This window comes from Herpailurus yagouaroundi, unplaced genomic scaffold (assembly GCF_014898765.1).
Source record: "Herpailurus yagouaroundi ecotype Mexico unplaced genomic scaffold, PumYag 28, whole genome shotgun sequence".
Taxonomy (NCBI): domain Eukaryota; kingdom Metazoa; phylum Chordata; class Mammalia; order Carnivora; family Felidae; genus Herpailurus; species Herpailurus yagouaroundi.
Window position 1 is genome coordinate 75,146,357 of NW_024412376.1, and position 27,967 is coordinate 75,174,323.

The following is a 27,967-nucleotide window of genomic DNA, read 5'->3' on the forward strand; positions in this document are numbered from 1 at the left end:
GGGCTCAGGTCATGATCTCTTGGTTCAGTTCATGAGTTCGAGCCCCGCATCGGGCTCTGCGCTGACAGCATGGAACCTGCTTGGGAGATTCTCTCTCTTCCTCCATCCTCCCTCTCTCTTTCTCCCTCTTTCTTTGCCCCTCCCTCACTCTTGCTTTCTCACTCTTTCAAAATAAATAAACTTTAAAAACAATGTATATTGTAAACACCTTGAAATTTTGTTTTCTATGCAGAGATCCCCCACTATCAGGGGGAAAGTAATGCATTCCTGCGAAACCTTTCATAAGCTGAAATGACATAGAAGAGTATCTCCCACTTTCTAAAAGTCTGTATAATACCACTTTGTTTCTACAAAGGATCTACGTTAGTACCTGTTTTTGCTAACCGAAAGAAATCCAAAGAGCACGTTCATTTTTATAAAAAAGTCATTACCATACCAATATAGGTCTTGTTTTAACATGAAATGGCAGAATATGAACTTTCAGAAATCACGGAATACCTGTATGTGAAATGGAAATTTAATGGCCACATAACAACCTGTCATTCAATTTATAAATTGTCTTATTCTGTTTCTTGCTAGTTTTATGTATAAAAGTGTTGCATGAATTCTTTCTAGGTAGGAGTTCTCTCTAGAAAATTCCCTTTTTCTTTTATTTGTCTGGATGGTGGAGAAGACGGATAATTCCTTTTTCACAATTTCATCCAGGGGCTAATTAATTTCAATCCAGATAACTTCAGTAACAGAACTCATGTAACAGTTCTTTAATACAGGCATACCTCACTTTATTGAAATTTGCTTCATTGTGCTTTGCAGATACTTTTTTTCTTTCTTTTTTTTTTTTTTTTACAGATTGAAGGTTTGTGGCAACCCTCCATGGAGTGAGTCCATTGGCATCATTTTTCCAAGAGCACTTGCTCACCTGTGTCTCTGTGTCACATTTGGGTAATCCTTGCAACATTTTAAACTTTTTCATTATTACTGTATTTGTTATGGTGATCTGTGCTCAGTGATTATGACTCACTGAAAGCTCAGATAATGGTTAGTAAATGTAGCAATAAAGTATTGTTTTGATTAAGGTATATCCATTGTTTTTTAGATATAATGCTATTGCACACTTAACAGACTACAGTATAGCGTAAATGTAACTTTTATGTTATGTAGTAGGAAACCAAAAGATCTGTTTGACTTCCCTTACTGCTATATTCACTCTGTTGTGGTAGTCTAGAGCCAAACCCACAGTATCTCTGAGATGTGCAGGTATACCGTTTTATATAAATAGTTATAACAAACTTTAGACAACTAGACTATCAAGCTTGTGAGAGTTTGATAATTGTAGAGAAAGAAACATTTTTCTTTAGTGATGTAAATGCTTTGTTGCATTGAACTTTTTAAAAAAAAATTTTTTAACGTTTATTTATTTTTGAGACAGAGAGAGACAGAGCATGAACAGGGGAGGGGCAGAGAGAGAGGGAGACACAGAATCTGAAACAGGCTCCAGGCTCTGAGCAGTCAGCATAGAGCCTGACGCGGGGCTCGAACTCACGGACCGCGAGATCATGACCTGAGCCGAAGTCGGACGCTTAACCAACCGAGCCACCCAGGCGCCCCTGTTGCATTGAACTTTTAAGCAAATTCTTTTTCAGCGTAAAACGACAGTTTGTGCATCACTTAATAGTAAAACAGCTGAAAAATACAAAAGTAGTAATTTTTGCCTAATGACACACAATTTACACTTGGGGAGCTAAAAATTTCTAGTAGGATGCAGTCAGAATTTAGAGTCAAGGAAGAAAGCTTTACTCTCTTAAACTAAGATTAACATGATCTATTATAAAATTGGTTGGTTATACATTTGTGGTAAAATTGTCAACAAATCACTTATTTAAGAAAATATTAATGATTGTGCTAGTAACAATTATAGAATCCCTCCTAATCTCAGCAAGTGGCTTAAAGAATCTCCCTAAAAAGAAAGGTGTAGTTTTAATATGTAATATATAATAAACGGGAATCTAGAAAATGCAACCTGGCTACCATGATGAAGGATTATCACTGGTGATGGTTTTGTTGCTTGGAAAAAAATAATTGCAAAGAAGAGTTGGGTAGTAAAGATCTGTCAGTGTGTCTCAGTCTGCCTAGGGAAGCAGGTACACCGTTGAGCTGGTACATGTGTTTCATATCTTTAACAGATTGCCTCCTATAGAGAACAGTGTATGTGGCAGAGGTCTATTGGTGATTTACCACACTCCTCTCTTCCTCCTGGGTATACAGCTAGAGTACATTTATTAGCCTCCCTTGCAGTTAGGTAGCAACATGGGACTGACATCTGGACACAAATTGTGCGCAGAAGTAATAGATGCACTTCTAGACTTGGTCCTTCCATTATCTTCCCCTGTCTTCTGGTCGATGCAAAGACCTAGCAGAGGAGTCGAAAGTTCAGGGGGTTGGTGGAGCCATAAGAAGGAGAAAGACAGGATTTCTAAGTTATTATTTGGGAGTGAGCCACCTAGAAGAGACGGTAGGTGAGGAATACCTCCATCGGACTGTTGCATGAATAAGAAACTTTTATTGCATCAAAATAGCCTCTAAATACAATAATTAGACTCCCCTGGTTAATGCAATATATAAAGCTATCACAGCTTGATGAAATCTCTAAAATAATTGATCTACCTTAACTCTCTCTTTACTCTTATTAAGTAAACTTTCTTCCTGGAAAGAGATACCTACTTAGCTGGCATGAGTATTCTGGTTCACCTTGGCCAGTATATTTTTATTTGTATAAATTAACAAATTAGCATTCTTATATGTTTGCTTTGTGTGAATAAATCTTTCAAGATTTGGTTGACCAGGGCTGAATTGATGAAACTGAGCTTTTGAATCTGCAAAACTGAATTCATAATGACTGAATCAAAATTCAAACATTCCAAGAGGCTCAGCTTGAAAGAATGAAGTCTCTCCTTCTTTCTCTTTGTGATTAAATTTTAAAAAATATACACCCATAATTATTTTGATATGAAATATACTTAAATATAACTACCATAAAATTCTAGTAATATTCTATTTATATGTAGTCAAAATTTGGCTATCTAAACCATCCAGAATGTATTCTCAGACCTGAAAGATTTATGAAAACGGCTAACACAAAGTCATTACCATCTCTTATGGCCTAGGAGAAACTTAGGCCATTACAAACACCTATCTTATTTTTTTTTTTTTAACGTTTATTTATTTTTGAGACAGAGAGAGACAGAGCATGGACGGGGGAGGGTCAGAGAGAGGGAGACACAGAATCGGAAACAGGCTCCAGGCTCTGAGCCGTCAGCACAGGGGCCCGATGTGGGGCTCGAACTCATGGACCGCGAGATCGTGACCTGAGCCGAAGTCGGCGCTCAACCGACTGAGCCACCCAGGCGCCCCCAAACACCTATCTTAAAATATTATGTTTTAGTAGGATTAGTTATCTGGCATCATGTGATGACCTTCAAGTCTTCTAAATGTTAGAAAGCAGCAGATTAAAAAGAAAAAAGGGGGTATACTACTAAATGTAGGTGCACTGACAAAATAGTAGGCAGTACTAAGGATAGAGGCATAATTAAAGTATACACATAATTAAATATACATAACTAAATATACACACGTATCCTCTAAAAGCACAGCAGTCTGAAGGCAAACGAGCCTTCATGAAGCAAGGGCTTACTAAACTCTTAGTAAGTCTTTTTTTTTTTTTTTTTAAATTTTTTTTTCAACGTTTATTTATTTTTGGGACAGAGAGAGACAGAGCATGAACGGGGGAGGGGCAGAGAGAGAGGGAGACACAGAATCAGAAACAGGCTCCAGGCTCTGAGCCATCAGCCCAGAGCCTGACGCGGGGCTCGAACTCACGGACCGCGAGATCGTGACCTGGCTGAAGTCGGACGCTTAACCGACTGCGCCACCCAGGCGCCCCGAAACTCTTAGTAAGTCTTAAGTTGTGCACAGAACCTCATTGGGAATAGGGTGGTTTCCTGACCTGTCATCAAGGAGTTTGATGTATAGATTGTATCTTTAAGGAGTTTATAATTTACTTAAAAAAGAAAAGACAGAGCATATGGATGTTAAATAATGATATTTAAAATATAAAGCAATAATAGTAGGAATAAGGAAGGATTGGTTAAACTGATTGCACAAGACATACTATAAACAGTGAGAAGAGAGATTATGCAGGGCAGGTTAGAAGAGCCTGAGAAGAGTCTGTGATAGAGGTCCTCTATAAATTACATGTTAAATTTTTTTCATGTTTAAAATATCATGTGCAACACAAATGTAAATAGAAGGCCTTGGGGGAAGTCCCAACATTGCCTGGGAAATCTCTAACTGATGAATCATCAGAGAAACCAAGAGGAGGGTGGTAGGGCTGGTAACCTGAGCTGATTGTCCATTCAGTGCACTTGGGACGTGTTTGTCATCTGTGCTCTGAGTTGAGAACTGAAGATGTCCTTAAACAGGAAACAGGAACTTATTGCATAGCCTAAAAATGGAGCAGGCACTTTGAAGTAGGAAGAGATGTCTAGTTTGCTTCTGGCTAAAGGAGCAGTCATGATTCTGAAATTTCAGATAAAGACATGTTTGTCTTCAAAGCCCTGTAAACATTAGAGCCTCTCCATTCATTCTTTCACTTATTCATTCAATAAACAATTACTGGGTACCTGCTGAATATATAGAACAACCACAACACCAAAACCCAATAAGCTCTATTTCCTTAAGAAATATTCTATGGGGAGGGGAAAGACAGCTAAATCAATAGTTATAGCCACACACAAAAAAATGTGTTCAATGTAAAGACAGAGGGATACAGTTGCTGGGAGAGCCTTCTGCCCTCACTTTCCCACTAGCATTCTCTGTCCAGAGCACAGTTCTTGTCTACACTTGGTCAATCCTATCATCCATTTAAACACTACTTCTACCACCCCTAACTCTCAGCCTAGATGTCCTTTTCTTTAGTAAACTTTCCTGAACCTCCAAATCTGGACTGGTGCTTCCTTCAGTGAGCCCCTGTGGCCACACCAGACACTTAGGACACATATTTGCCTGCTGACTCGTCTGCACCTCCCCAGACAGTAAGCACGGAGAGGGTAAGGATTTTTTTCCCCCTCAGCATTATCTCCATGCCTACCACTGTGTCTGGCACATAAGTGAGCTCTCAGTAAATACTTGCTTGAAAGAACTAATTAATTAATAAGGATTAAATTTATTATTCATATATTTTGTCTACTAAGTACATAATTCATGTAAAAAATGTTTATGGTTAACTCTTCAAGTTTATTTTACAAAACACCTGAGTAAGCTTAGTTATCTGGAAAATTCACTTTTACAGAAACCTCATTCCATGAAAATGCTGTTAGCATAGACAAATTATTCATGCTTTTAAACCTGTTAACAGCAAATCAAGAAGCTGCCAAAGCATTCCTCTATCCCTCAGTTAACCAATGGTAACCAATGGCAAATATATGTAGTAATATGTTAAACCAAATTCACTGAGAACTTTCCAATAGAATGGTAGCCTCATTTTGTGCTTTATCAGTGGTATTGCACATTTTAAAGTGTCTCTTTTGTCTTCTCCATTTTCCATTGACACATGCTTATGAGTAAGAAAATGGTCAAAAGGCAGATCACAAAAGATAGAGTTCAGTATTCAAGTAAACATAATCATATAAAAAATAGTAAGACAAAATGGCATTGATCTGGGAAGTCTAGAGGAATTCAGGAGGAATGTTGACCGTAACAATCAAAGTAATTGTTAGTATAAATCATCAAGAGAAAGTTTTATAGCAAAAGCAACAGAAAGGGTGCTTACCTTGACAGTAACAAAGCTGGTAGAATTTATAGTAAAAATTAAACCCACACACACACAAATTTATAATAAAAGTAAAAAACCCCAAAGGTGAAAAAAACCTACTGCATTCACAGAAAAATTTGTACACAAATGTTTACAGCGGCATTAACAGCTAAAAAGTAGAAATAATCCAAATGCCCATCAACTGATAAATAGATAAATGAGAGGTCGTATGTCGATACGATGTGAATATAATTCATCAGTAAAAAAGAATGAAGTATTGATACATGCTATGACATGGATGAACCTTGAAAACATTATTCTAAATGTAAAAAGCTAGCCATGAAATGCTACGTATATCATTTCATTATAGGAAATGTCCAAATAGGCAAATCTATACAGACAGCAGATCCATGGTTACTTAGGGCTGGGGTATAGAAGGATAGAGGGATTGAGAGCTAAAGGGCATGGAATTTATTTTTGAGGTGATTAAAGTATTGTACACTGGACTGTGGTGGTGGTTACACATACCTGTGAATGTAATAAAAAACACTTTAAATGGGTGAATTGCATAATATGTGAATTTTATCTCAATGAGGTTGTTTTAAAAAATCAACCTCCTGGAAATTGGGTGAAAATTTACTTGTTAGGGGAAATCATAATTAATATTTTACACTATTTTGTAGGAGCAAATATGTAAATAAAGGATAGATTATTTACTTTTATCCCTAAGAAGTCACAGGGAGAGTCCATGCCAAATGCTTTTCTGAAACAAAACCTGCATGGGATGGGGTGAAGAAGAGTATCATTTGTCTTCTAAAAGAAATGATTTTGAAAGGTAAAACAAGTACAATGGTAAAAGTATAAAAAGTAGCAATCTTCTAGGATGCCCTATTATTTTTTCAGCCATCTGAAGGAGAGAACATGAGATAAGGTCTCCTTGTTTTTATACTACTAAATTTTTTCAAGAAAGGAAAAGACAAACCACAGGGGATAGACTATAGAAACATATTTCCAGTTGATTTAAGTTAGCATAGTAGCCACAGCTGGATTTTAACACAGGTACATACCAAGTAATTCATTTAGGGGGATGGATGGATGGATGGATGGATGGATGGATGGATGGACGGATGGATGGATGGATGGACGGACAGATGGTTGGAAGGGAGGGAGGGAGGGAGGGAGGGAGGAAGGAAGGAAGGAAGGAAGGAAGGAAGGAAGGAAGGAAATAGATACAGATAGTGCTTTGAGCTATTGGTGACAATTTACAACTTAGAAAAGAATTTGGAGTCATTAAAAATTCTAATATTATACTGAATTGGAAAAATGATAGGTCTAATTTAATGACAGCATTTTAAGAAACCAGGCTTGGTTTTAAGAAATTCCATGACTTACTTCTCTGTTCTAAAGGAAAAATAGTAAAGTTGAAAAAGAAGGAAGAAAGGAAAGGAAGGAAGAAATGAGGAAGGGGGGAAGAAAGAAAGAAAACTTATGCATTAATCATCCAATGACTGGGTGCGTGACACTTCTCCTTTGGGCATGGGTATTTGTTATTAAGTCATGGTAAATCATTAAAAAGAATATCACAAGGTGGAAAATTTCTCATTATAGATAAGAGCTTGAATTCATTGATAAATTACTTAAGAGTTCTGTTTTAGCTGAAATTTACATTATAAGCTCCAGATTTATTGTTGCTTCTTTACACTTACATTAGTTTAATGTGGTATATTAATGCAAAAAAGAAATAAATCAATTGATGAAATTTACCTCCTGTTTCTGACCTGTTGTAGAATGTAATACTTGATACATTATCTTCAGTCCATTTAACTGGAATATTCCATCTGTAACTAAAGTGTTTTAAAAAGGAAAATTTAACTTTTATTACTAAAAAATAAAAACATTTCCCAAATAAAAATTAAAAAGCAATAGACAAGCATATTTTCCTCATAAATGAATATCCAGTGTATAGGATACAATTAAAGCAATTAATATAACACTCTTTAGAGATGAAGATAGGCTATATAACTGCTTCCAATTTCTATAAATCTCTAAAATTTGGAACTTTGTATCAACAAATTAGCTAAGCATGATGATTATTTCAATAAAATGTGTTGAGGCTTTGGAATAAAGATATTGCATAAATGTAACTCATTATATAATAACATTGACCATTCACACACATACTTACACATACCCTAATATGGTTTGTTTCTGTCAAGGAACACAAAGCATTTTTCAAATTCAGAAGACAATCTTAAAATGCCACAAAGGAAATAACACATTTTAGAAATTATGTTGAAATTCAAATTGTAGCACCACCATCATCCCTTAAAGATTCTCATGCTCTTCAAATATCTCCTATTTTACATATGAATCAGGTGTGCTGCAAAGGAAAAATTATCAGACAAACATGTTTCAGGGTTTCTTGGTGTTCTCTTTAGTTAATATTTTCTTGTGGAGCAGGGTGAAGAGGTTATTTTTGTCCTTTGGTTCTATATATACTTAACGTTTTATTTTATTTAAAAAAAATTTTTTTAATTTATTTTTGAGAGACAAAGTGAGGCAGAGCACAAGCAGGGGAAGGCCAGAGAGAGAAGGAGACACAGAATCTGAAGCAGGCTCCAGGCTCTGAGGAAGCGGTCAGCACAGAGCCTGATGCGGGGCTCAAACCCACAAACCGTGAGACCATGACCTGAACCGAAGTCGGTCACTTAACCAACTGAGCCACCCAGGCGCCCCTATACATAACATTTTATTATTGAAATCTCATAAAAGAGGTCTTAAGGTTTTTTGATTGTTCTCATATCATGTACCATCAATCAGAAAATACAACAGATCTAGAAAGAAAATGAATGTGTTTGGATTTGGTTACCAACTCAAAGTTCACCTTGTTTTTCTACATCTGTGATCATTCAAGTCTCTAACAGAGAATGGGGAACGATACTTCTTTTCAATTTATAATAAAATTTATGTAATTCAGGGAGAACACATTTTGCCATCTCCATGAAAGAAGTAATCCTTTGTTTTATAACTGTTGAAATGTTTTATGGGATTGAGTTGTCACTAGCTTTCCTTGAGGATTTTATGGCTGTGGAATGTTTTGGGTTAGAAGTTCCATAGAACCCACGCATAAATTGTTTCTTGGGTCGTGTAGCAAAGATTGTCCCCTTGAATCCCTTTGTCATTTTTGTACACCCTAGATTCCAATGTGCTCTCCTAGCCAACAGCCAAGCACCTGGGGCTGTCTGTCAGAGAACTGCCCTCTAGCTGCCACAAGGTCTTTGAAATTTACATTTGTGGATGCAGCCCTTCGCCAATGATGGATGGCAGGAGAATCTTCTTCGCCCCATCTGTCAGGACCCCTCTATAACAGTATCGCCACAACTTCCCCATAGGGTAGCTATCCTCTACAGCACCTGCTTGATATTTCACTTTTGCTGCTAGACCTCTCACTGCCCACTCATTTCCCAGTCTTTCCTAGAAACACTTCCTGAGGAGTCACTTTCACTTGAATCATCACCTCAGCATCTGTTTTTAGGGAAGTCAACCTAAAAGTGATCCCTTGTAGCTTCTCAACAGATAGACAAAGAAGCATTTGGTAAAAATCACACTCTAGGGGCGCCTGGGTGGCGCAGTCGGTTGAGCGTCCGACTTCAGCCAGGTCACGATCTCGCGGTCCGTGAGTTCGAGCCCCGCGTCAGGCTCTGGGCTGATGGCTCAGAGCCTGGAGCCTGTTTCCGATTCTGTGTCTCCCTCTCTCTCTGCCCCTCCCCCGTTCATGCTCTGTCTCTCTCTGTCCCAAAAATAAATAAATGTTGAAAAAAAAAATTAAAAAAAAAATCACACTCTACCTACATGTTTCGCCCTTCCACCACTCTTCTGTTTTGGTGTTGCCACATAAACGAACATTTCTTTCCCTCCCTTTCCCCATTGCCGACCTGACTGAAAGAACAGAGTGCGCAAGTGTCTGGATGCCCTGTGTGCACAGTCAAGACTTCACATTTTGACTACCTCCTGTAAAACATGGTCTCTGAGATGACACTGTGCCCAAAAGTGGGCATAAAATACACTACTAAGTTATGTACAAACGTTGCTCTGAAGTCTGTAAGAGAATCATAAGACTAAAAGGATTGAGGGTTGAGGCTTTATGATTTTACAGTTTTAGAATCACCTACAGGATCTAATGCAATCTGAGTAAAATAACAGATTTGAGTACAAAATGTCAAGAAATGAAAATTACATAAACAGAATAATGGGAGTCTCCTACAGGACATCTAAAATTTAGGAGGATCAGATTTCATTTTGAAAGGTACAATTTACTTTTTTGTATCTAACAAGATCTGGTAGTATTAAATATGGCCAATCTAATTTTCACTAAAGAAACTGACTTTGCCCCCAAATAACACACCTACTCCCATCTTCCCCCTGTTTAACGCTGAGTGGACTGCCAGAGACATGTAAGCTTGCCTGATGCTTGAGGCCGTAGTGTTAAAACAATAACTCACACATGTGTGTAAGTTTATAAAGATTATAAAGTTTCTCATAAAAATTCCCTCATCGTGAAATATTTAAGCAGTGAGAAAAGGGAGAGGGCCATTCAGTTTATAGTACAGCTTATTCAACCACATTTTTTACTGGACAGGAATATATCTGAACATAGAGTAAGGTGAACACTAGGGTTGGAGAAAGAGCTAATTACCTTCTGGGGGGATGAGGGCATATGTTATGATCTAGTTTTTTAACCAAGTGAAAAATCATGAAGGATCACTTTTGATAGAATGTCATTTTCTCTCCTATTTGTTCAGGAGCTATTATAGATTTTTAACAAATGTTCTCAACAGCATAGCACATAAGGTTTTTCCTATGCATATATAACTTTTTTTATTTACAAAAATGGATCAAGTAGATTGACTTTATAATAAGCGATCACTAAAAATCATGCATCTGTGAATCTAAATAAAAAACAGTATCTGAAGGTAGAAATTAAATACTAGAGAAAAGTGTGAATGTTAATATAGTTCCATGTTCTAAATCTTGATGAATACAATTTAAAGATTTATTATAACTCAAAAAGTGAAGACTTGATAAAATATTCATTTCATTTACTTGCTAATAAATTTTTGTGTTTGTGTGGAGAGAAATCCATAACCAAGGAGTAGTTTAAAAAATGCAATCCCACCGTTTTAAAAAGAGTGTTGGGTATGTCTTTGGTTTAACAAATCAGTAGATACATATCTACTGATCAGTAGATACAGAAGAGTAGATCTACAAATCAGTAGATACAGAAGAGAACAAGTCCTATGAAGCTTTCCTAGTGGAAGTTTGTTTCTCCAGAAAGAAAAAAAATTTTTTTTAAATTTTAATATACAAAAGCTATTAAATAGCATATTAAATATGGCCCATCTAATTTGCTAGAATATAAAACAGTAACTATAAAATAAACAGTTTATAGTTAACAGAATGATCACAAGTCATTATGTTGATTTTTGTAACTGAATTATCACCTAAGTCAGATCTAGGTTTCAATTCATTCATATATTATGAAGAGGAAAGAGTGAAAACAAAGCTTTTCTAGCCTAATCTTTCCTTTCCAAAATAAAGAAAAGATAAAGAAGTTTATACTGACACTCTCTGACTGATCTCACTTGGTCTAGGAACTCAAATTTCCTTTGTTTTGGCATGAACTATTAATTTTCCGCATTTGCATACAGCAAGATACCCAGTCACTCTGAATTTCATTTATTGTGACTATCTGACTATCTGACATTTCCAGAAGCAGAGTCTGATAATGGGCCTCAACAAGGTGAGCACCACTGGCTTTCTTGATATTCTTCCAGTTCAGGTGCCAGCCAAGATCTTCAAAGTAGTTACTTTATTTTTTAATTTTTTTTTCAAAGTAGTTAGTTTAATAATACTGGGTGCTCTTCATTTTCTGATGCCTTGTACAGAAAGTCCAATTTGAATTTTGGCACTTTGAATTTCTGGAAACACCCGAGTGTGTTATTTATTAGTGTGACTTAATTTTCAAAGCCCTGAATCGGAAGCCAGAAAATAGGTTCTGTTACCTACCATATACAGTACGTGTCATAAGTGTGTCTCTACAGATCTTTCAGTTCTCTAGAAATTTGGTTAGACCACTGTAGAACAAGATGAGAACAGTATTCTAAAATGGGATTGTTACCTGTAAATTCATCCAATTCGGTTCCCTGCATAGTGTTTACTCTTTAATGAGAAATTGTAGCTCAACCCAATCTTTGGAACATTTGCCACACCCCTCCAGCCCATGCCCACTCTGCTAATGCAGACCCCATCTTCTGAATCATCTCCCACGTGAGTCACTTGCTACAATTATCATAGTAACTGGCCTTCCTGCTTCCACTCTTGCCCTGCTCTGATCTATTCTCTATAACGCAGCCAAAGGGGAATTTTGAAAAACGTAGAGGCCATCCTACCAATTCTCTCTCTCTGAGGTCCTTAAATTTGCACACTATTGTTCAAAATCTTCAGTGTGGTCTGCGTGCCTGGCCCCTGCTTCTCTCACCACTGTGCCCAGTGCCTGTCTGCTGTTCAGTTTCTTGGAGCCAGACTGCCCATGTTCAAACCAGAGTTCCATCACTTATACTCTTTGCACCCTTGAATAGGTTATCTAATAAGTTTCAGTCATTTGTCAATTTCCCCACCTGTTATAACAATAAAATACTCTAAAGTGCTTAAGGTAGTGCCAGCTACGAGGAAGGAGGGAAGATGGCGGCGTAGGAGGACACTGGGCTCACCGCGCGTCCTGCTGATCACTTAGATTCCACCTACACCTGCCTAAATAACCCAGAAAACCGCCAGAGGATTAGCAGAACGGAGTCGCCGGAGCCAAGCGCAGACGAGAGGCCCACGGAAGAGGGTAGGAAGGGCGGCGAGGCGGTGCGCGCTCCACGGACTGGCGGGAGGGAGCCGGGGCGGAGGGGCGGCTCGCCGGCCAAGCAGAGCCCCCGAGTCTGGCTTGCAAAAAGCGGAGGGGCCTGACGGACTGTGTTCCAACAGCAAGCGCGACTTAGCATCTGGGAGGTCATAAGTTAACAGCTCTGCTCAGAAAGCGGGAAGGCTGGAGGACAAAGGGAAGGAGAGCTGCTGAGCCCCCTGACGACAGAGCTCAGTTTGGTGGGGAACAAAGGTGCTCGCCAGCACCATCTCCCCCACCCATCCCCCAGCCAAAATCCCAAAGGGAACCAGTTCCTGCCAGGGAACTTGCTCGCTCCGCGCAAACGCCCAACTCTGTGCTTCTGCGGAGCAAAACCTCCGGCAGCGGATCTGACTCCCTCCTGCTGCCACAGGGCCCCTCCTGAAGTGGATCACCTAAGGAGAGGCGAGCTAAGCCTGCCCCTCCTGCCCCTGTGCACCTTGCCTACCCACCCCAGCTAATACGCCAGATCCCCAGCATCACAAGCCTGGCAGTGTGCAAGTAGCCCAGACGGGCCACGCCACCCCACAGTGAATCCCGCCCCTAGGAGAGGGGAAGAGAAGGCACACACCAGTCTGACTGTGGCCCCAGCAGTGGGCTGGGGGCAGACATCAGGTTGGACTGCGGCCCCGCCTACCAACTCCAGTTATACACCACAGCACAGGGGAAGTGCCCTGCAGGTCCTCACCATGCCAGGGACTATCCAAAATGACCAAGCGGAAGAATTCCCCTCAGAAGAATCTCCAGGAAATAACAACAGCTAATGAGCTGATCAAAAAGGATTTAAATAATATAACAGAAAGTGAATTTAGAATAATAGTCATAAAATTAATCGCTGGGCTTGAAAACAGTATAGCTGACAGCAGAGAATCTCTTGCTACAGAGATCAAGGGACTAAGGAACAGTCACGAGGAGCTGAAAAACGCTTTAAACTAAATGCATAACAAAATGGAAACCACCACAGCTCGGATTGAAGAGGCAGAGGAGAGAATAGGTGAACTAGAAGATAAAGTTATGGAAAAAGAGGAAGCTGAAAGAAAGAGAGATAAAAAAAATCCAGGAGTATGAGGGGAAAATTAGAGAACTAAGTGATACACTAAAAAGAAATAATATACGCATAATTGGTATCCCAGAGGAGGAAGAGAGAGGGAAAGGTGCTGAAGGGGTACTTGAAGAAATCATAGCTGAGAACTTCCCTGAACTGGGGAAGGAAAAAGGCATTGAAATCCAAGAGGCACAGAGAACTCCCTTCAGATGTAACTTGAATCGATCTTCTGCACGACATATCATAGTGAAACTGGCAAAATACAAGGATAAAGAGAAAATTCTGAAAGCAGCAAGGGGTAAACGTGCCCTCACATATAAAGGGAGACCTATAAGACTCGTGACTGATCTCTCTTTTGAAACTTGGCAGGCCAGAAAGAATTGGCACGAGATTTTCAGTGTGCTAGACAGAAAAAAATATGCAGCCGAGAATCCTTTATCCAGCAAGTCTGTCATTTAGAATAGAAGGAGAGATAAAGGTCTTCCCAAACAAACAAAAACGGAAGGAATTTGTCACCACTAAACCAGTGCTACAAGAGATCCTAAGGGGGACTCTGTGAGACAAAGTACCAGAGACATCACTACAAGCATAAAACATACAGACATCACAATGACTCTAAACCCATATCTTTCTATAATAACACTGAATGTAAATGGATTAAATGCGCCAACCAAAAGACATAGGGTATCAGAATGGATAAAAAAACAAGACCCATCTATTTGCTGTCTACAAGAGACTCATTTTAGACCTGAGGACACCTTTCGATTGAGAGTGAGGGGATGGAGAACTATTTATCATGCTACTGGAAGCCAAAAGAAAGCTGGAGTAGCCATACTTATATCAGACAAACTAGACTTTAAATTAAAGGCTGTAACAAGAGATGAAGAAGGACATTATATAATAGTTACAGGGTCTATCCATCAGGAAGAGCTAACAATTATAAATGTCTATGCACCGAATACCGGAGCGCCCAAATATATAAAACAATTACTCATAAACATAAGCAACCTTATTGAGAAGAATGTGGTAATTGCAGGGGACTTTAACACCCCACTTACAGAAATGGATAGATCATCTAGACACACGGTCAATAAAGAAACAAGGGCCCTGAATGAGACATTGGATCAGATGGACTTGACAGATCTATTTAGAACTATGCATCCCAAAGCAACAGAATATACTTTCTTCTCGAGTGCACATGGAACATTCTCCAAGATAGATCATATACTGGGTCACAAAACAGCCCTTCATAAGTTTACAAGAATTGAAATTATACCATGCATACTTTCAGACCACAATGCTATGAAGCTTGAAATCAACCACAGAAAAAGTCTGGAAAACCTCCAAAAACATGGAGGTTAAAGAACACCCTACTAACGAATGAGTGGGTCAACCAGGCAATTTGAGAAGAAATTAAAAAATATATGGAAACAAACGAAAATGAAAATACAACAATCCAAACGCTTTGGGATGCAGCGAAGGCAGTCCTGAGAGGAAAATACATTGCAATCCAGGCCTATCTCAAGAAACAAGAAAAATCCCAAATACAAAATCTAACAGCACACCTAAAGGAAATAGAAGCAGAACAGCAAAGGCAGCCTAAACCCAGCAGAAGAAGAGAAATAATAGAGATCAGAGCAGAAATAAACAATATAGAATCGAAAAAAACTGTAGAGCAGATCAATGAAACCAAGAGTTGGTTTTTTGAAAAAATAAACAAAATTGACAAACCTCTAGCCAGGCTTCTCAAAAAGAAAAGGGAGATGACCCAAATAGATAAAATCATGAATGAAAATGGAATTATTACAACCAATCCCTCAGAGATACAAACAATTATCAGGGAATACTATGAAAAATTATATGCCAACAAATTGGACAACCTGGAAGAAATGGACAAATTCCTGAACACCCACACTCTTCCAAAACTCAATCAGGAGGAAATAGAAAGCTTGAACAGACCCATAACCAGTGAAGAAATTGAATTGGTTATCAAAAATCTCCCAACAAATAAGAGTCCAGGACCAGATGGCTTCCCAGGGGAGTTCTACCAGACGTTTAAAGCAGAGATAATACCTATCCTTCTCAAGCTATTCCAAGAAATACAAAGGGAAGGAAAACTTCCAGACTCATTCTATGAAGCCAGTATTACTTTGATTCCTAAACCAGACAGAGACCCAGTAAAAAAAGAGGACTACAGGCCAATATCCCTGATGAATATGGATGGAAAAATTCTCAATAAGATACTAGCAAATCGAATTCAACGGCATATAAAAAGAATTATTCACCATGATCAAGTGGGATTCATTCCTGGGATGCAGGGCTGGTTCAACATTCGCAAATCAATCAACGTGATACATCACATTAACAACAAAAAAAAAAGAACCATATGATCCTGTCAATCGATGCAGAAAAGGCCTTTGACAAAATCTAGCACCCTTTCTTAATAAAAACCCTTGAGAAAGTCAGGATAGAAGGAACATACTTAAAGATCATAAAAGCCATTTATGAAAAGCCCACATCTAACATCATCCTCAACGGGGAAAAAGTGAGAGCTTTTTCCCTGAGATCAGGAACACGACAGGGATGCCCACTCTCACCGCTGTTGTTTAACATAGTGCTGGAAGTTCTAGCATCAGCAATCAGACAACAAAAGGAAATCAAAGGCATCAAAATTGGCAAAGATGAAGTCAAGCTTTTGCTTTTTGCAGATGACATGATATTATACATGGAAAATCCGACAGACTCCACCAAAAGTCTGCTAGAACTGATACATGAATTCAGCAAAGTTGCAGGATATAAAATCAAGGTACAGAAATCAGTTGCATTCTTATACACTAACAATGAAGCAACAGAAAGACAAATAAGGAAACTGATCCCATTCACAATTGCACCAAGAAGCATAAAATACCTAGGAATAAATCTAACCAAAGATGTAAAGGATCTGTATGCTGAAAACTATAGAAAGCTTATGAAGGAAATTGAAGAAGATTTAAAGAAATGGAAAGACATTCCCTGCTCATGGATTGGAAGAATAAATATTGTCAAAAATGTCAATACTATCCAAAGCTATCTACACATTCAATGCAATCCCAATCAAAATTGCACCAGCATGCTTCTCAAAACTAGAACAAGCATTCCTAAAATTCATATGGAACCACAAAAGGCCCCGAATAGCCAAAGTAATTTTGAAGAAGAAGACCAAAGCAGGAGGCATCACAATCCCAGACTTTAGCCTCTACTACAAAGCTGTCATCATCAAGACAGCATGGTATTGGCACAAAAACAGACACATAGACCAATGGAATAGAATAGAAACCCCAGAACGAGACCCACAAACGTATGGCCAACTCATCTTTGACAAAGCAGGAAAGAACATCCAATGGAAAAAAGACAGTCTCTTTAACAAATGGTGCTGGGAGAACTGGACAGCAACATGCAGAAGGTTGAAACTAGACCACTTTCTCACACCATTCACAAAAATAAACTCAAAATGGATCAAGGACCTGAATGTGAGACAGGAAACCATCAAAACCTTAGAGGAGAAAGCAGGAAAAGACCTCTCTGACCTCAGCCGAAGCAATCTCTTACTCGCCACATCCCCAAAGGCAAGGGCATTAAAAGCAAAAGTGAATTACTGGGACCTTATGAAGATAAAAAGCTTCTGCACAGCAAAGGAAACAACCAACAAAACTAAAAGGCAACCAACGGAATGGGAAAAGATATTTGCAAATGACATATCGGACAAAGGGCTAGTATCCAAAATCTCTAAAGAGCTCACCAAACTCCACGCCCGAAAAGCAAATAACCCAGTGAAGAAATGGGCAGAAAACATGAATAGACACTTCTCTAAAGAAGACATCCGGATGGCCAACAGGCACATGAAAAGATGTTCAGCGTCGCTCCTTATCAGGGAAATACAAATCAAAACCACACTCAGGTATCACCTCACGCCAGTCAGAGTGGCCAAAATGAACAAATCAGGAGACTATAGATGCTGGAGAGGATGTGGAGAAACGGGAACCCTCTTGCACTGTTGGTGGGAATGCAAATTGGTGCAGCCGCTCTGGAAAGCAGTGTGGAGGTTCCTCAGAAAATTAAAAATAGACCTACCCTATGACCCAGCAATAGCACTGCTAGGAATTTATCCAAGGGACACAGGAGTACTGATGCATAGGGGCACTTGTACCCCAATGTTCATAGCAGCACTCTCAACAATAGCCAAATTATGGAAAGAGCCTAAATGTCCATCAACTGATGAATGGATAAAGAAATTGTGGTTTATATACACAATGGAATACTACGTGGCGATGAGAAAAAATGAAATATGGCCTTTTGTAGCAACGTGGATGGAACTGGAGAGTGTGATGCTAAGTGAAATAAGCCATACAGAGAAAGACAGATACTATATGGTCACTCTTATGTGGATCCTGAGAAACTTAACAGGAACCCATGGGGGAGCGGAAGTTAAAAAAAAAAAAAAGAGGTTAGAGTGGGAGAGAGCCAAAGCATAACAGAATGTTAGAAACTGAGAACAAACTTAGGGTTGATGGGGGGGGGGGGTGAGAGGGAGGAGAGGGTGGGTGATGGGTATTGAGGTGGGCACCTTTTGGGATGAGCACTGGGTGTTGTATGGAAACCAATTTGACAATAAATTTCATATAAAAAAAATAAAAATGTTAAGCATGAAAAAAATAAATAAATAAATTAAAAAAAAAAAAAAAGTAGTGCCAGCTACTTAGTAAATACTTAGTAAGCATTGCGTATTATATGTGTAATGCTACTCCCCGCCCCCGCCCCCTCCCCGGCCCAGGGCCTTCCTACATGTTGTAGTTTCTCTTCCGAACATCCCCCATGGTCATCCCCTCATATCAATTTACTTAGCTTAAATATCACTTCTTCAAGAAAGTCTTCTGTGCCCTTGCCTATTCAAGCACACCTCCTGACCCATTAATTCAGGCTCAGTCTATCCATGGACACACATGACAGGAGACAGTAGTTACTCCCCAATGGAAGCTTGTTTCACAAGAGAGAAATATTTTTTTAAGTTTTCATATCTAAATAGTCTCTAGCAGTATTAAATGTGGCCAGTATAATTTATTAGAACATAAAACAGTAACTGTAAAAGAACCAGCTTGTAGTTATTCTGGGACACCTTTGTCACACCCTACAATTCTCCTTCCTCATGTTATCTTAATTGCTACTGAATAATTGCTCTTGTGATGATTTATATATAAGTAACTTTTTGTGTATAAGATCAATGAGACTATTAAAGAGGAGATAAAGAGGGCAAAGGGCCTTTTCGGTGGAAATTGGGCACTGAAGATTAGAGACCAGCTGAAAGTGACCGTGGGTGCAAAAGTCTCTCTACCCAAACCAAGTATTCAGAAGTTGAAAGATGGGACAATAAAAATTGGCAGGGGCGATGAACCTGTTGTGGTCATCGTTTCACAATACACATAAATCAAGCCATCATGTTGTACATCTTAAACTGATATATGACATCTGTCAATTGTTTGTCAATGATATTGGGGGAAAAACTGGCAAGGGTGACATTGGAATGATTTCCAGGGAACTAGTGCTACACAGTGTTGTTCCCATTTATCAGGATGCTGTCTAGGAGCAGGCTTTTCTGGGTAATGGGGGGCTGAGATGATATCCCCAAAGTGGTAAACCCAGGTTTTTGTGGCCAGCCCCATACCAGAGCTCCTGAGATCCTGATTCCACTCTCTTCTGTTGGGAGAGATTGGCATCCCAGAAATGTATACAAAAACAACCAAGTATACAGAAATGGACATAATATTAAGATTTTTTTATACAAGCTATATTCATATAAGTGTGGTAAGTGTGAAATATTTGGCTGTTTGCACATTTTGTCAGCTTGTACAATATTTGTAGAATCATTCCAATTTCACCCTTGCCAATTTCTAAAAGTCTGGCAAAGTGAAGAGAAATAACATATTGTATTTATAATTTTAACTGAAATTCTTAGGATACCTTAACTCAGTAGTCATGTTTAAACGTCTTGAAAACTCTGAGTTTGTAAAGTCAAAGGTTTGATTCTTAATATGTTGAAAATGCCCAATAAATTTGGTATACAGTATGAATTTTCATTACATTCATAAAAAAACATATAGGTATGTTTTTTAAATTTGATTTATAAATCTGTGTCTTTAGCTGTTTGTATTTTGAAATTATAAATGAGATTTAGTAAAATTTTAAGTAGTGATGTTCATAAGTTACTTATAAATGATATATGCAAGAGAATTTGATTGAGTTTATAATTGCTGTTTAAATATTCAGGAGAACTTCATTTGTGCAGTTTGTAAATAAAAAACATTCTTAGCAAAAACTGGAAGAACTGCTATTGGAACCCAGTCTCCTTTTCCACCCTTCCCACAGCCCAGCCCCTCTTGGAAACATCCCCTTTTAAAAATGCTTCTGGGGTCCCTGGGGGCTCAGTCGGTTGAGAGTCCGACTTCAGCTCAGGTCACGATCTCGCGGTCCGTGAGTTCGAGCCCCTCTGGGCTGATGGCTCAGAGCCTGGAGCCTGCTTCCGATTCTGTGTCTCCCTCTTTCTCTGCCCTCCCCCATTCATGCTCTGTCTCTCTCTGTCTCAAAAATAAATAAATGTTAAAAAAAGAATGTAAAAAAAAATGCTTCTGGGGTGCCTGGGTGGCTCAGTCAGTTAAGCGTCCAGCTCTTGATGTGGCTCAGGTCATAATCTCATGGTTCATGGGTTTGAGCTCCGCATCAGGCTCTGCACCGACAATGCAGGGCCTGCTTGGGATTCTCTCTCCCTCTCTCTCTGCCCCTCCTCTGCTCACGTTCTCCCTCTCTTTTTCTCTCTCTCAAACAAATAAATAAAACTTAAAACAAATTTAAAATGCTTCTGGATTTAATTCTTCTGACGTCTAATTCTATAACTCTAGCTTTTTAAATTTTTTTTCAGATAGTATTTATTAACTCATCCATGCGAGAGGGTGATTTAGTTTACTTATACTGCTTTCTCTTCCATTTGCCCTTTAACAGTCAAAATTTAGGGAAGTAAAATTATTAGACTTTCTCTAGGTTATAACTGTTCCTTTACAGTAGTGGAATCATGTTGCCATTTCCTGTTTCATAAATTTCAGTGTTGCTACTCTCTCCCAACTGTAAAATAGGAGCAAAATCTCCTACTTTACAATGAGGAGAAACTGTAGGATATCCTATGGAGTTCTGGTAAACAAACAACTGGCTCTTGGCGGACCGGGGGAGCAGAATGCAGTATTTGCTAGTTTCCATTAATTCAGTGATGGATTTTAAGCTACCAGCATAATGGTGCTGAGTTGGGATTCGAGTCAGCACCAGCCCACCACTGAATTACTATCCTGACACTTTCTGCCACCTTTCCTTCCTCTTCCACCTCATTTTCTCTGCCAGCCTTTTTTTTTTCTTGTTACAATGTTAAGACTGTTTATATTTACAATCTACTCTGCCACTGTAACACAAGTTTTACATGTTGTTCATTGTTGATTATAAAAGTTAAAAGCCAACAAGTAACATTTACGAAATTATACTGTTGTATACGTATGGTTGTCCAAGAGGTGGGTTGGAGTTACATTTCTTTCTCTATGGGCTGATATCTTGGCCCCCTGAGTCACTTAAATAAAAATTTACCCTAACAGCCTGACATAAGAGTCAAAAGGACTCCTTTTTATTGTATGGATTGTCAGTGGCATAAAATTATTCTACTGGTTTACATTCTTGGATCACAATTTTTACATACAGCCTTGATTTGGTTTCTCTAGTTTTCTTCTTTACAGTTGCCCAACTGATGGGCATTCACAAACTCCTAATCTCACCGTTTTCTCAACCATACTTGCTTTCTCATGGCAATCACCTACCTGAACCCAGCATCCTGCTCTTATGCATGGCACTGCGAGCCCCCTGGGTCGCTATTGGCCAGCATTTCCTTTCATGACTTTCCTCTGTTGGATACAATGTTTCCTGGATGTGTTTCTTCTCTTTCTGATTTTTCGTATTTTTTCTCTTCTTCCTCCCCTGGGATGTACGTAGCCTTAGTAACTTTCTAAAAAGTGCTGTGTAGAAAGCATTTTCCGGAGTTGCATGTCTGAAAATGTCTTTGCTGTTCATTTGCATTTGGTTTAGTTTGGGAAGAGAATTAGAAGTTGAAGATATTTTTTGCTGCAACCATTTTAGATGATTGTTCCATTTTCTTCTTGCATTCAAGGTTGCTGTGGACAGGTCTAATGTCACTCTAACTCATGTATCCTTGTTTTCTGGAATTTCATGAGAATGTAGCTAGGTTTTTTTTTTTTTTTCCTTTTTGTACTGTGACCTCAACGGGGCTTTGTAATCAGAATACTTGTGTCCTTTATTATTTGCCCCTCAAGTTTCTCTGTCTCCTTTTTTGAGAGACGTCTGTTAGTTGGGTGCTGGACATTCAATATTTGTCTTCTCTTTCATATTTGTCAGTTCTCTGCGTTTGCCCTATAGAGAATTCCCCAAATTTCTTGCCACTTGGTCTATTAATTCTTTGACAACCACAAATTTAATCTTTCAGAGCAATTCTATATTCCAAGTTTGTTTTTTCAAAGATACTCTGCTCTGAGCTAATGAGTGTTAATAGCTTCTTTGATCTCTGAATGTATTTCATAAATTTATTTTCTATTTCCTCAATTTTGTTCTTACAGTGACAGGTTTTTGTTTGTTCAACCTTTTATGCTTTTAGAATTTTTTATGTGTCTTGTGATCTTAATTGCCCTTTCATATTTCGGGAAGAAGGACTAAATTAATTATTCTTAGTGTCCTGTATGTAACCCCTCTGCTTTTGAGGGGGAAGGTATATTTTTGAAACAGCCTTTTCCTCTGGACAGAAGTCTGACTGGGAGCTCTGAGCATGTATGCAGGGAGCTGGCAGTTCCAGCCCACCCATCCTACAAATGCCATGAGAAGGAAAGCTGTATTCTGGGCATCCTAACCAAGTGGAAATCTTTAGTTCTCCTCCACTGTTTTAGTCCATTTATTTGCGGGGGTTGGGGGGGTGGGGAGGTGGGGCAGGGGGTAGAGTCTTTGGATTTTTGCCTTGGGTCATTGCCAGACTTTTGGCAGACTTCTAAGCGCTCCAAACAGAGGAAAGGTTGTTAGTAGATGACGGGAAAGTGGAGTGGGGGTGTGTCTGACTGGCACAATTGTCCTGAGTCTCGACTTCAAATTAATTGTCCTATTTTCAGCCTCACTTCTCACTCCTGTGCTCCACTCTTCATGCTGACAGTCAGCCCGGAGCCTGTCTAGGGATAGGGAAGATGTTTCCACCTCTACAGCAAGTCTCTTTTTATCTGGCTTCATCTTCTTCAGTTTGTTTGTTTTCTATCAATATTTCTCCTTCTGGCTTTCCTTCTAGAATCTATATAGCCCCTCCTCTTTCTTTCTCTTATGAGTTTATTTCTTTTAGCACTTCTTTATTCGGTGATTTCTGGGAAGAACAGGACTTGGAGGCATGTGTTCAGTCCACCATCTTGAACCTGGAGACCATGGACCTATGTTTGAATGCTTTTGGTTCCCTAAAGACATTGTGCTTTAATATTATCATCTATCAATCACGTACTGGAGACTAAGATCTAAGCAAGTGGCCAGTATTTCCATCAAATTTCTGCTTTTTTCTTCAAATGCCCTAAAGAAAATGATCCTTACCCAAGAGCTGAATGTGGCTCAGAAGAATTCGCTTTTGAGTCCAACAGAAAACGTTTCTGCGTGATGTTCCTCATATCTTTCACATTAAGTACAGGATAACCCATCTGTTTGGTCCATGTATCCATTACTTCTTTCACTGGTAAATTACTTGCCTGATATTAAAAAAAAAACAAAAACGAGGAATAATTAACAAATTAGGGAAAATAAAAGGATAGAATAATCAGATCAAGAACTGATTGATAAATCATATGTTAATCAAAGAAATACTTGGGGATAGTCTCCATACCTCTTCAAGTGCTCTCCAAAAATGCTCAGTTTTTGCATTCCCAAATTTGTGTTTTTTCAAGTAAATCTGTATGTGAAAGATAACAAGTATTTTAGAAATCAATGTATGCTTTTCTCATACTTCCACACATGAGCTGAATCCATCAACATATTTCACTCTAATGTATAATATGGCAAGTGTACCTGCAATAAAAATCAAATGACACACGGCATGCAAAACATTTTGTAACCTATAAGAACGTCAAATAATTTATTTGTAAAGCACAAGGAATATTTTTCCTTATTAATGATGTAGCTTGGTTTTTAAATTTTTTTTTCATTTTTTATTTTAGAGAAACATAGAGTGTGCAAGCAGAGGAGAGGGACAAAAGGAGAGGCAGAGAGAGAGAGAGACAGAGAGAGAGAGACAGAGGAAGAGGGAGAGGGAGAGGGTCTTAAGTAGGCTCAACGCTGAGTGTGGAGCCAGATGCAGGGCTTAATCCCATGACCCTGGGATCATGACCTGAGCCGAAATCAAAAGTCGGATGCTCACCCGACTGAGCCACCCAGGAACCCCTAGCTTGTTCTTTTTTAATAGTCTAATGGGCTTGTGCACAGGAAAGGAAAAGCTTAATTTTTTTTCAGGACAAGAAATATGAGATACTTAAGGGCAGTCAAGTGTTCAGTAAATAGTCAACAGTCCATAACATTTGTGATCCAGTATGAAGAAAGACCCATAATTCTATGATCTTAAGTTAGAGCTGTCAACCTGTCACCACTGGCTACATCCCTTACCTTCATTTATTAGTGATGTTTTCTCATCTCAGACACTAGATGACCCCACCACACATGAATGACTGAGGCAATATGCAAAATACGCAAAGATAAGACAGGTGAGCTTGTCTCTAAGCCAGGGCTCAGCAAAAAAAAAAAAAAAACTTTTTTTGTAAAAAGCTATATAGTAAAGATTTTAAGGTTTGTGGGCTCTATAATGCCTGTCACGACTACTCAACTCTGCCTCTGTAGCACAAAAGTATCCATAGATAATGTATAAATGAATAACCAATAAAACATTATTTATGCATTCTGATATTTGAATTTCATGTAACTTTCATGTGGCATAAAATATTGTTATTCTTGTGATTTTTCAACAGTTCAAAGTTGTAGAAATGATTTTGTTTGCAGACCTTAGCAAAATGAGTGGTGGGCCAGATTTGGCCTGCAAGTCGCTGTTGGTAGACTCCTGCTTTAAGGAAATGGATATACAACCTTTTGAACAGTAAGAATGATAATGATGATCCTGATCATGAATAAATTTGGGAAATTATTCGCTTTAAAGAATGTCTTTACTCTTCAAATGGCTTTAAAATATGAATTATTTTTAACTAGAACGCTCTCCCCTTTAACGATTTTGTTCACAGAATCTCTCTATACGTGAGTTTTCAGATCCAATGTGGTAGGTCCCTAAAGAAAATCCCCACTTTTCTCCTAGTCTCATAATTGGGTGCCACTTACGCCACTTCTCCTCTGTTGCTGTCAGGAATTGTCCCATGTAATAGGGACATCTTTGGGGCACCTGGGTGGCTCAGTCGGCTGAGCATCTGACTCTTGATTTCAGCTCAGGTCATGATCTCATGGCTGTGGGATGGAGACCTGCATTGGACTCTATGCTGGCTGTGCAGAGCCTGCTTGGGATTCTCTCTCTCCCTCTCCCTCTGCCCCCCCCCCCCCCCCGCTCACGTCACTCTCTTTCAAAAAATAAAATAAAATAAAATAACATCACTTTCTTAAGTGTTTCTTGAGCCTTCAAGGAATAACAAGTGGTTGACTTCGCACATGACATTTTCACTCAAAGGGACTATAATTTTCAGGAGGTACTGTGCCTAAGTCACATTATCTTCTAAATTCCTTTCTTTTCAGGCATAGACAGATAAAACAATATTAGCAGCCAGCTCCAGGAAGCCTGGACTAGGGTTGCGACCAGTTAGGAATGCTGCCTTTGTTTTTGTTCTTTCGATTAGTTCACTGCTCAGCACTACCACTGGAGGGCAGGCAAGGGAAGGGAGAAGAAACGAAAGGCACTCACTGGATATCAGTTTTAAGCATTTGTTCCAGAGCTTTGCACAAATCATTCATTCTAAATAAAATAAATGGATACTTGAGTATTAGTAATGAATTGTAACCATAGCTACCTGTTAATGAAAATTTCTAGTGAGTAGGAGCTTTTTAAAATTAATTTAGAGGCGTTTATTTGTATACTCACAATGCCTTGAGCTTAGAAACATGCCATCTTGGAATTAGAAGGGACTTTAAGTATTATTTAATACAACTCACATTTTGGGGGGTGAAGGAAACTGGTGCCTAGAGAGGCGATGAGATTTTTCTAAGGTAACTTTGAAGGAATTCTGAATCCTTCACCAGTCTGTGTGGTTTCTGTCAGTGGTGTCGTTATTGTTACTGCTTTTTAAACTGCAGTCTCTTGCTTCTTCCGAACTATAGGCTACATAGACATTTATATAAACAGTATATTAAAAGACATCAATTTTGAGGTGCCTGGGTGGCTCAGTCAGTTAAGTGTCCCACTCTTGATTTTAGCAGCTCAGGATCTCACCCTCGTGAGACGAAGCCCCAAGCTCCATGTAAAGCTCCGTGCTGAGTATGAAGCTTGCTTAAGATTTTCCCTCCCCCTCTTGTTCTCCCCTCCCCTGCTTGTGTGCACGCGCGCGCGCGCTCTCTCTCTTTCAAAAACGAAGACATCAATTTTATTTTGTCTAGGTTAGTGCATTTCTGAATACTCTATATTGAGAAATTTCTTTCTTCACCTTGAGTAGTCACAATGCAGTCGTTCCACTCAAAATTTCATGATGACCTACATCCCCCAATAATAGTCCCTCATTAGTTGGGTTTGGTGTGGTAAGCACAAAAGGAAAAGAAGACTCTTTCTGTTACTAGTATCCCAGGAAGGGAAAGGACAAGTTGCAGCTGAGCCATTGCTGTCCCATCAGGGCTATTTCTTATACTAGGAGAAAAAGAAAGGATGGATCTATTTCTCAGCTTGATTTCACGACCATATACTGTTACAAATCCCCCATTACCTGTTATCATTTCTTATGCACAAGCACAGCCTTAAAGATTTTCCAGGTGATGGCTTTGATCTTATTCCCCTTCACTACTACCTACTTTGAGGTCTGAGATAGGGTTTGGGGGAAGGTGATGAGCTTGAAAGAGAATAGACAAGCTGGCCATCCCCAGATTTAGTACCACACTTTGGTCAGCTAATGAAGAGTCACTTTGGTCAGAAAGTATTTGCTAGGGAAAGATCTTGAGCAATATCACAGATTGTGGAATTTAGGGGCAGCAAACATAGAGTGATGCTAATTCAGGTAAAGACACTATTCAGATACTTGAATGAAGTAAAAGAATGTTCCAATTGGCTTGAGAGCTTATTGAGTGTGGTCTATACTGATCATATGCTGTTTTCAGATATTAGCTAGTGTTTGAAGATTGTAGGGGAAAAGTGAGTGTTTTAGTGGCTAGTGGGTTGTGTGTGTGTGTGTGTGTGTGTGTGTGTGTGTGTGTGTTAATTTATTCCACAGCACTATGATGGCATGGAAAAATTAATATCTATTCATTCTAGTTTGGTTTCTAGCTCCATCTGTAGTCACAGGGTAGAGGAAGACATATTTCACTTGAGAAATATGAGTTTTAGATAGGACTAGATTTTTAATTAATTATACCGTAGATACCAGGCTAAAGGAAATATGAGAGTATTACTGAATTATTAGAATAGCTATTCCCTTTTAAAGGCTCCTGGTACATCTCTAGGAGTTGCTTTAAAAATCATTTAATTTGAAGTCAGCTTTGAAAATTCCAAGAATGTGTTACCCATCAGTTTCATTTAGAATGAAACTATGCAAATGGAATTTTAACTTAATTTTTAAAAAATGAATTGTCTTTGTTTTTTTCTCTGTGTTGTTTCTTACAGACCATTCATTCATTTAAGAAGTGCTGTTTGGATTGTCTATCATGTGTAATGCAGTCTACTAGGGACCGGAATATATACAAAGATACAGAAGACAGAGTTCCCCACTAAAGGTGCTCACAGCGAGAGAAGATACGATGAAATGTGACTTTGAAGCTGGTGGAAAAGTTACAAGGTGTTCTAATGTACACATAAGAACAGGCACATGGCTTCTCCCTTTCTTCC

The 27,967-nt window shown here is 38.9% G+C and overlaps 1 protein-coding gene and 1 long non-coding RNA gene across 2 annotated transcripts in view; both read right to left on the reverse strand.

Moving 5' to 3' along the window:
• ENPEP (glutamyl aminopeptidase) overlaps positions 1-27,967 on the reverse strand; it is an 89,571-nt gene that overhangs the window by 22,545 nt on the left and 39,059 nt on the right. The window contains exons 9-11 of the mRNA XM_040476061.1: positions 23,783-23,848; positions 23,497-23,648; positions 7,574-7,653 (exon numbers count right to left, since the gene is read on the reverse strand). Of these exons, the coding sequence (XP_040331995.1) occupies positions 7,574-7,653; positions 23,497-23,648; positions 23,783-23,848 (298 nt within the window). The remainder of the gene's footprint in view (positions 1-7,573; positions 7,654-23,496; positions 23,649-23,782; positions 23,849-27,967) is intronic.
• On the reverse strand, positions 10,881-12,529 carry LOC121031000 (uncharacterized). The gene is made up of 2 exons (XR_005790506.1): positions 11,090-12,529; positions 10,881-11,044 (listed from the first exon to the last, which is right to left on the reverse strand). It is a non-coding gene; the product is annotated as an uncharacterized LOC121031000 (long non-coding RNA).